The sequence below is a fragment of the Cetorhinus maximus genome, chromosome 8 (assembly GCF_964194155.1).
Source record: "Cetorhinus maximus chromosome 8, sCetMax3.hap1.1, whole genome shotgun sequence".
In the NCBI taxonomy this organism is placed as follows: Eukaryota; Metazoa; Chordata; class Chondrichthyes; order Lamniformes; family Cetorhinidae; genus Cetorhinus; species Cetorhinus maximus.
Window position 1 is genome coordinate 19992542 of NC_135886.1, and position 10012 is coordinate 20002553.

At 47.0% G+C, this 10012-nt stretch overlaps 1 protein-coding gene across 1 annotated transcript in view; it reads left to right on the top strand.

Moving 5' to 3' along the window:
- The first annotated feature begins 8014 nt into the window (after positions 1 to 8014).
- LOC144684071 (complement component receptor 1-like protein) overlaps positions 8015 to 10012 on the top strand; it is a 49091-nt gene continuing 47093 nt past the window's right edge. The window contains exons 1-2 of the mRNA XM_078547786.1: positions 8015 to 8105; positions 8990 to 9160. Of these exons, the coding sequence (XP_078403912.1) occupies positions 8015 to 8105; positions 8990 to 9160 (262 nt within the window). The remainder of the gene's footprint in view (positions 8106 to 8989; positions 9161 to 10012) is intronic.

Genomic DNA, 10012 nt, shown 5'->3' on the forward strand with positions numbered 1-10012 from the left:
TGTTTTGCACATTTGCTCACCTGTATCTGACCAGGTGTCTTATCTCTGCATCACTTAGGATCTTGCAATTTTTGTATTTTTGCTCACCGTCTCATGAACTGTGTCACTCAGGTTATTGCAATTTTCTGTAATAGATTTCCATTCACTCTGGTGGATTCCTCACTTCCAAGTCTGTAGTGAAGCTTCTTCAACTCTTTCTTCAAGTTTGCTTCTTGGGTGCGTGTCTCTCTAGTTAGGCTTCAGTTGCTTATAGTTTTCATACCTTGGTATGCTGTTCTGGGTTCATTCATTTAGCTGCCACCTTTCATATCAATGTGGATCACCATGTTGGATTATGGTACTTTCTCTGATGTTATATCTTTTAGGAACTCCCACTGCTGCCAATATGGTGTACTATGGTGTGTGGTGGTGTCCCAACATTGAGATCTTGAGATTTGTATATTTAAACATGAACTGCTTATTGTTAACCTTTACATATTTACAGATCCCAGGTTACTGTGACGCATGGTGCTGTTACCTCCACGCAGCCTGGTTCCAGATTGTTCTTGCTAGACTTCGCTCAGTCTATTATCATGTGACTCTATACATCATATTGTGGGCGGTACTAGACTCCAGTCCCACATTAACCCTTGTTCTGCCAAGCACCTTTACATTACAATGGCCTGCAGACAAATCATACAACATTGGGTATCAATTTCAGATTTGATGTTTTGAAAGAGATTTAATAAATTCTCTGGAATCTGTACATTTGTTTTGACCAAAAACAATTGCAACTATTTAAAAATAAACAACCTGGGTCCTTAAACTATCCACACTTTCTCACTCAGTGACTTTTGAACCTAAAGCCGTTTCAGTTTGCAAATTGAGAAACGGAGAATATTCAGCATATATCAAATCCTCAGTACTGTCTATTTATTATTAAAATCAGAGAAACCATTGGTTAGATATATTAATCTCTATGTTGTTCTTTAGTTTGAGTACTAGTTTGTTGCACTGTTTGCCTTCAGTCATGTCCAAGTGCTACGTGAGCCTTCATGGTGACTGATGACAAGCTATTCTACTGTGTGAGCCTACAGTGCTTCTCTTCTCACTCCTGCTGTATTACCCCTAGTTCAGCATGCTGCAAATTAGTGACATCTGAAATCAACATAGGAGTGACTATTTGCAAGGAATAGTATCAATCCTTCTGTGCACCCATTTTGAGACTGCGCATGCACACTCAATCGGTCCCACCCACACACGCTTCAACTCTAGAGAACTGACCGAAGAGGAAACCTGAAGTGGGGCCTACTTTGCAGAGCCTGGAGTCTGAAATGTGTGGAGCTTGAAGTTGCCTACGGCCTGCCTTGCCTGGAGCCTGGAGCCTTGAGTTGCTTGCTATTTGAAACATGTAGAGCCTGGGGCCTGAATTAGCTGCAGTTATGCTGATCTGTGAACTTGCTGCTGCTTGGACCTTGGTACCTTTGACTATGCTCTGTTTTGCACTTAACCTCAATATAAGGTAACCAGACATCTCGATTTTGCCAGGACTTTTCCGGTTTTTCACTAAATGTCCCCACGTCCCAACAATTTTCTCCAGATTGCTCAAACGTCTGGGTTTTCGGCACACGAGGGTCCTCCCTGATGAGCATTCGTTTCAGCTCAGTTCTGGAGGCTTAAGCAGAGTTGCATAGCTGGGTGTAAATTGTAAATTTTATTTGTGATATGCCCTTTGCAGCTAAAGTTAATTTTAGATGGACCGTTTGTTTAAACACATGCTCCAAGCTTCAGTTCTACAACTGAAGGTTGTAGAGTTACAACCTTCAACATGTAAATCCATCCTTTCATCAAACCACTGCTGGTTTTGTACACACTTGTTAACTGACCTTTTTTCAGAGGGGTTTGCCAGAAAACCATCTGCATGAGACAGTAAGATTCTTTTTGCTGAAGACAGTGATCCTGTGCAATTTGTAAAAGCATTAATGCTGCTGACTGAGAAAACACCCGTTCCCTCATTTGACAGTTCATTGTGCCAATGAAGACAGTATTCCTTTCACTTGGGTCTTTTTTAACAATGTTTCAATTAAACTGAGTAATCTGACAAAGACGAGCTACTTTCCCTTTTGATATATTTGCCATGTTGATTTCATACACATGACCTGTGCATATTTATATATAATACACATCACTTGTGAACATGAGAGGTGTAATGATTAGCTTTATTGAACACTTTTATGAGCTGCTCTTGATCTTATTGCATCTTATCAGAAATGCATCTTCCAGCTGCTGATAGTTCAGTTTGGAACAGCCTTAGTTACTGTCTCTAAAGGCGAGCTGTATGTATAAATATTACTGCAACAGAGGGGAAGTTTAGAGTAATTGCGTAGCCTCAGGGACTCTCTCCAATTCGACTTCTACATAAATCAGGCTGTTACTATCTACACCGTTAAGTCAACTTGATGTGTGAACAATTGGCAACTGGTTCTTTTTCAGATGCCTCAAAATTATTAACAGCCTGGTGCGTCCTCTCCCCGACACCCACCCCCAATATTCTTGTTTCCTTGATGCTTTATTCATGTCCAAAGGAATCTTGTACAAAATTTTCCTTTTCAGATTTGTGATTTTTCTAATAAGTGAAAAAAAAAATCTGACCAGTTTATATTCACCTATTTGTAGTTTCACAGATACACTTTGCAGACTGAAGTAGTGGGCGGAATCGTCCTGAATTTGCACCAAGTGCAGTCGCGGGCGGGTAAAAAGATGTTGTACCCGCTGGCCTCGATGTTGGTTTTCACGCTGTATCGTCCCAAACCCGCTGTATTACTTATGTGTTCCCGGGAAACAGGCTGCTTCCTTGGCGGGCAGGCTTTCATTCATCCACCACGCCATCACTTTGCCACTTCACCATGCTGGGCGCCATATTTAAAGACCAGCCATGCGCACACCTCTCAGCGCTTCCAGACCACGACCACTGCAGGGAAGATGCCTAAGAAAGGCAAAAAGACTGCAGCCCCCAGGTTTAATGACGTGTCACTGGAATGCCATTTGGACACAGTGGAGGCACACGGGCAGCGGCATCACCAATCCAGCATGGCGGTCGGTGGCAGCGGTGATCAGTGCCAATGCTGCATAGAAGAGGTTGGCCATCCAATGCAGATAGAGGGTGAATGACCTCATCTGTGCAGCCAGGGAATGGCAACCATCTCATCACTCTAAACTCACACACTCACAAGGCCATCGCACATTCACTGACATCTCACTCACTGCCAGCCCAGGGCACATCACAAACCCTCACACCTCCATCTGGCCTCATCTCCTCTGGAGACTGCCTCCTCAGCCCTCACCATGTTGAGGCCACTTGCACAGATCAACATGTGCCCCAACACACACCCTGGGTTACCCTCCTTCCCCAGTACAGCCCTCGTCCTGCAGCCTCTTCCCTTGCCTGAGGCCACTTCTCCCCCTCACCAAGCAAGGCCTTGCCCTGCAGCCATTGAAAAGCCACCCCCATGTGGCTGGTCTGGTAGGTAGAGACCTGCCCGTGAGCCCCCCTAAAAGTGATGTGGTTCTGTCTGTGAAGCCTGGCGCTGATGACTGTGAGTGCTGCCCGAAGCAAGGTAGGCAAACAAACCTTGAAGTCACGAACAAAGTGCAGTCTGCCAGATGCACGTTGCTTTTGTGCTGTTGTGAAACACATCAGCGTGTTTTCCCGCCAAGGTGGACAGATGGTCCAGCGCGGAGGGGTGGGGGAGGGAGATGAGTCTGGTGGGCTGGCCTTATAATGATATGCAGATGTATTATAACGAGGTTCTTGACGTCGGATGGCGGGAAACATGGCCCGCCATCATTCGTGGTGTAGTGAGAAATTTTGGGACTGAGGATCTCTAGGATAATGTGTTGGCCATATCATTTCTAAACCTACTATTGCGTTGTTTTCCTATGTGTTAATCATTTGAGTCCCCAGACGTCAGTAAAACTATACTTTTTAAGTGAAAAATATTCATGCCGATAGGCATTTTATTTCGAACAATGCAATATTTTGAATCATTGGTCTTTAGCATAACTAGAATTTCATTATGCAACAGTTTAATTATTTAATTCAAGCCAATTAAAAACATGAATTACAGAAAACTTTACCTACAGGATATGGAACAAAACTGGGTAAATAGAGTTAAGATACAGGTCAGCCATCATTTAACTGAATGGCAGAACAAGCTCAAAGGGCTGAATGGCCTCCTCTTGTTCCTGTGTACCTATCTCGGTATCAATGAATGGGGCTTGGCACATGTGTGCAAGCATTCATGCATCAAGCTCTTTCTCCAATCAATTAGACCTAGTCCAGATCTCAAAGAACCATTAGGTTAGCTAATTAATGGCTTGCACAGTACCTCTGATTTTCTGCAGCATTTGAGGTTAAGTGTTATCAGGTCCAGCAACCTGATCAATCTTCAGTGCCTTAAACCAAGTTAAAGCCATTTATGCATTTACATTTAAGGAGTCAATTTCTAAGGCATTTGTACCGACCACTGTATCATTTTCAATAGTGAAAATTAATACAAAATATATATTTAGCATTTCAGCCTTATCCTACTCCTCAATCCTAGCCACCATAATAAATATTTCAAAGGACCTATATGGCTTTTCTAGCCTCTGACAGAACTTATAGGGAAGAATTTTACATTCAGTGTGCACCCGACGTGCCCGAGCGTAAAATGACACGCGATGAATTCGGGCTAGCGTCCCGTGTCAACGCACAATCACGCGATATTTCGCTCAGTGGGCACCCGCCGGAGTCAGCCGCACGCCTGCTGATAATTGAAAGGCCTAATAAGGCCATTAACGAGCTAACTAAAATCAAATTTACGCTGCCTGTCCAACCTTATGGTTGGCGGGCAGGCGAAAAGGCCAAGCGGCCTTTACATTTTTTAGAAACCTCATCCATAAGCAGGATGAGGTTTCCTAAAGCAAATAAGCATTAAATAAAAACTTCATTTTGGAATTAAAAACATGCACATACGCCAGATACAGCCTGTCTGTGAGTGTGTGTGAGAAAGTCTATGTGTGAGTGTGTGTGTGAGAGAGAGAGGCATTGGGCAGAATTTTGCCGTCGGCGAGCTGGGGGCGGGGCCCACTCGCCGATGTGAAAAGGACACGGGATGGCGTTGGGCGGAACCACCGATGTCATCCCGGTCCATTTAAATATTCAGGAAGGCGGGTGAACAGTGAAATCAGCTGTCCGCCCGCCGTCCTGTCAGTGGCCAACTGAGGCCATTGACAGGATTATTAAAACAATTAAAGGCCCTGCCCATCCAACCCTAAGGCTGGCGGGCAGGCCAGGAGCCCCAGCGGGCTTCTGATAAAACATGAAACCTTATCCACTGGCGGGATGAGGTTTCATGTCTGTTTTTAAAAAGTTTAATAAAGTTTCTGTGCTTTTTATTAACATGTCCCATCTCGTGTGACATGTTAATAATTTTTTTATTTTTCTATTTTTGAAGTTTATAAAGCTTTCACCGATCTCCCTGAGAATCGCCCCCCCACACCCCCCACCCCTGCACACTGTGTGAATGGTGTATGTGAGAGAGAGAGAGTCTGTGAGAGTGTGTGTGAGAGAGACACAGTCTGTGTGTGTGAGAGAGAGAGACTGTGTGTGAGAGAGAGAGAGACAGTGTGTGTGTGAGAGAGACAGTATGTGTTTGTGTGTGTGAGAGACAGTCTGTGTGTGCGTGAGAGTGTGAGAGACTGTGTGTGTGTGTGTGTGTGTATGAGTGAGAGAGAGACTGTGTGTGTGTGAGAGAGACACAGACTGTGTGTGCTTGTGTGTCAGTGAGAGAGACCGTCTGTGTATGAGAGAAAGAGAGAGAGACAGTCTGTGCATGTGTGTGAGAGAGAGAGACAATCTGTGCGTGTCTGTGTGTGAGAGAGAGAGTCTGTGTGTGTAAGTGAGACACAGTCTGCGTGCGTGTGTGTGTGTGTGTGTGCATGTGTGAGAGAGAGAGATAGTCTGTGCTTGAGAGAGAGTGAGAGAGACAGTGTGTGTGTTTTATGACTGATGCAGTTGGTTGGAGGCTTGCAGCTGCCTTTTGATCTTACATTGCCTCTGCCCTGCACACCCGAAAACTGTTGAAGTTATACCTACCGCCCCTATAAAATGTAAATTCTCATTCTATCACCAACCTCTGAACTAAACCTTTTAACAATGAAACCCCTTTCGTGGTACCAATTTTTAAAGTAATATAAACATATTGCTTGGTATCTGCTAGATAGGCATCAGTTTTCACCCCACTTCTTGAATGCTCTATTCATAAAATGCAAATGCACTCCCCCTCTCTCTTTATATCTCAAAACTAATACATATCAAAGCGCCCAGACTAGCTGACTTTAATCCAATTAAGACTAACCCACAGACTAAATCTCTGTTGTAAAGAAAAATATTTTCCAATAATATTATATACATTCATAGCTTCATGACAGAGAGTGTGTGTGTGTGTGCATGTGTGAGGTACATAGTCCATGCTTGGGGGAGAGTGAGAGAGACAGTCTGTGTGTGTGTGAGAGACAGAGTGTGTGTGTGTGTGTGAGAAAGAGAGAGACAGTCTGTGTGTGTATATGTGTGTGTGTGTGTGGGTGTGAAAGAGAGAGATTGAGAGAGACAACCAGTCTGTGTGTGTGTATGTGAGAGACAGAGAGAGAGCCAGTCTGTGTGTGTGAGAAAGAGACAGTCTGTGTGTGTGTGAGAGTGAAAGAGACAGTCTGTTTGTGTGTGCGTGTGTATGTGTGAGAAAGATACAGTCTCTGTGTGTTTGAGAGAGTGAGAGATAGTCTGTTTGTGTGTACGTGAGAGTGAGAGAGAGAGACAGTCTGTTTGTATGTGTGTGTGAGAGAGTGAGAGATAGAGAGAGACAATCTGTGTGTGTATGTGTGTGTGCATGGGTGAGAGAGGGTGAGAGAGACAGTCTGTGTGTGTGTGAGCGAGAAGGAGAGTCTGTTTGTGTGTTTGCGAGAGAGAGTGAGAGACAGTCTTTGTGTGTGTCTGTGTGCGTGTGTGAGAGAGACAGTGTGTGAGAAAGCATCTGTGTGTGTGAAAAGAGTCTGTGTGTTTGAGAAAGAGTCTGTGTGTGTGAGAAAATGTGTGTGAGAAAGAGTTTGTGTGTGTGAGAAAGAGTGTGTGTGAGAGAGACAGTCTGTGTGTGTGTGAGAGAGACACTCTGTGTATGTGAGAGAGAGAGACAGTCTGTGTTTGTTTGTGTGTATGAGAGAGGTTTTATGTGTGTGAGAGAGACAGTCTGTGTGTGTCTGTGTATGTGTGAGAGAGATTGCGTGTGTGTGTGAGAGACAGCCTGTGTATGTGTGAGAGAGATTGTGTGTGTGAGAGAGGCAGTCTGTGCATGTCTGTGCATGAGAGAGACCACCAGTCTGTGTGTGTGTGTGAGATAGTCTTTGTGTGTGAATATGAGTGAGAGAGACAGTCTGTGTGTGTGAGAGTGTGAGAAGAGAGACTGTGTGTTTGCAAGAGACACAGTCTGTGTGTGCCTGTGTGTGTGTGTGTGAGGTGACCAGTCTGTGCGTGTGTGTGTATGTGGGTGTGTGAGAGAGAGAAACAGTCTGTGTATGTGTGTGTGTGTGAGAGAGAGACACACACAGTCTGTGTGTGTGAGAGAGAGTGAGAGACAGTCTGTGTGTGTGAATGAGAGAGAGTGAGAGAGAGTCTATGTGTGAATGAGAGAGAGCGAGACAGTCTGTGTGTGTGTGTGAGAGAGTGAGAGAGATTGAGAGAGATAGTCTGTGTTTGTGTGTGTGTGCGTGTGTGAGAGAGATAGAGAGAGAGTCAGTCTGTGTGTCCATGTGTGTAAGAGACACAGTGGGCAGAATTTTACCCTTGGCGGGCAGGTTCGGAGGGGGCAGTTGGAAAGCCGATTGCCTCCCACGATTGGCATGGCACCATGGTTTCACACTGGCGGGCCAATTAAGAGCCGCCCATCGTGAACTGTGGCTGTGGAAGCTCCGAGAAGGGGCGGGCGGGGGCAGGGGCATGATGTCCACTGGCAGCCTGGTGGCTGATTCAAAAGCAGCGCAGGTAGCTCCTGGAAGGATGCCAGGGAAGGACGCTGATGGATTCCAGTGTGGTTGAACACAGCAGGCGGAAGGGCAGGTCAGTGGGGCAGTTGGCCCCGCGTTTCTCTGATGTGCTTCACAGCCCTCCTGGAGGAGGTGGCAGCAAGGAGGGGACCCTTTGTCCCCAGAGACGGAAGGAGGAGGCCCCCCCCACTTCACCAAAAAGGCTTGGGAGGAGGTGGCATCCAGGGTGAGCAGCCACAACATGGTGAGGCGCACATGGGTGCAGTGACGGAAGCACTTCAATGATCTGCTGCAATTGGGAAGGGGGAGTACCGTGTTGGCATAGGTCAGTGTGCAGAACAGTTAAGGGCTGGCCATGCCCCCGTGGACCTCAGTGTGAGTGGGAATTGACAATGACGCTAGAGCTGGCCAAGGGGGTGAGCCTTGGCTGCTTGGACTGTGTGCCTTGTGGCTCCAGGGCCACGAATCGGCTAAGCCCTGCCAGCTCTTCCTCATGTGGGGTTGGCCAGGCTATAATGGCGATGCAGGTACAGAATGGACTAATCAATGATCCTCTATTCTTTCAGAAGACATCCCAGAACAATATTGAGAGGTCACGGACTGGCGGGGGACCCCCACACCTCCTAATCCTCATTTGCTATGAGCAGGAGGCACTAGAGCTCGAGAGCATGACCTCAGTCAACCGGCCGCGATGAGTTTGGGGAGCCAGATGAAGGTAAGAGTGCAGTGCGCTGAGGTGAGAATGTCAGTTATTGCAACCATTCTAGTGTGGTCTCTATTTTGATGTGAGCCTCGAAACTGGAGTTCTCATTGATAATCGAAAGACGAGGACACCATGATGCAGATATCTGTTGTCTTACCAGGGTGCCTGGCATGCACAGTGACAGTGACATGACTTAAACTAATGACATGTCCTTCTTCTCCCTTTTAGGCTCATCAGCAGCTTCTCACAATGAGGACCCTGAAGGTCCACCCCTGACTCCTGAGGACCACCATGCTCGGCACGCACCAACGACACACCCTCTCTGCCAAGCAGGCACCAGCACAGATACCGGTACCTCGGTGGGCAGAACATCGCCATCTAGTATTTCAGTGCACATTGGTGAGGGCGCTTCATACTCGCTTGAGGTGCAGGTGGAGGCAGAGAGTGTCCAGGGCGCCAGCTGTCAGAGGAATGCTGAAGACCAGGAACATACTCAGTCGATGATTGATGATGGGCCTCTGGAATCGTCCCTGAGGCAGCAGCTGCTGGAAGTCCAGCAGGGTGTGCGGGAGGATCTGGCAGAGATACATGAGGGAATGCGAACCACGGTGTCCGTTGAGGAGGAGTCCCTGTGGAGCGTGACCACTGCGTTGACCCTCATGGCCAAGCTCAATGCCTCCTCCACGGAGAGTTGCGACTTGCATGGAGAGTCTGCTCCAGGGGCACAATCAGGGGTCCTGGGGTTGCACTCAGACCTGTTAGCCCTCACATCAGCAATGACCTCAGCTGGGTCAGGGTCACTGTCAGTGTAGGAGATGGATTGGACACCCAATATCCCAGCTAGGTGCCCATCCATCAATGGTGAGCAGGGAGGTCCAAAGCGACCTCACGTTGGCACATGAGCTGCCTGTTATCTCTGTGGGCTCCTCTCAGGGCGCTCTGGATGATGCCAGCAGCTCCTCCGCCCCTCTGCCAGTGACCGTGGCATCTGATGAGGCTGCGGCAACTGGGGAGATGCCAGCCATGGCACTGTCCAACCCCTCCCAAGGGGGACAGCGGAGTCAGCAGGCTGTCTCCAATGCCGGTGCCAGTGAGGGGGCAGCACCTAGACATAGCACCCACAAACGTAAATGTAAAGCACCTTAAGTACAAGATGGCCTTATCACGGGTGATATTTTGTTCCCCCATTGTACTTTAACTTTTTTAATGCTCTGATTAAGAACACCGGTTAATGTTCATTTCAGTTACGTT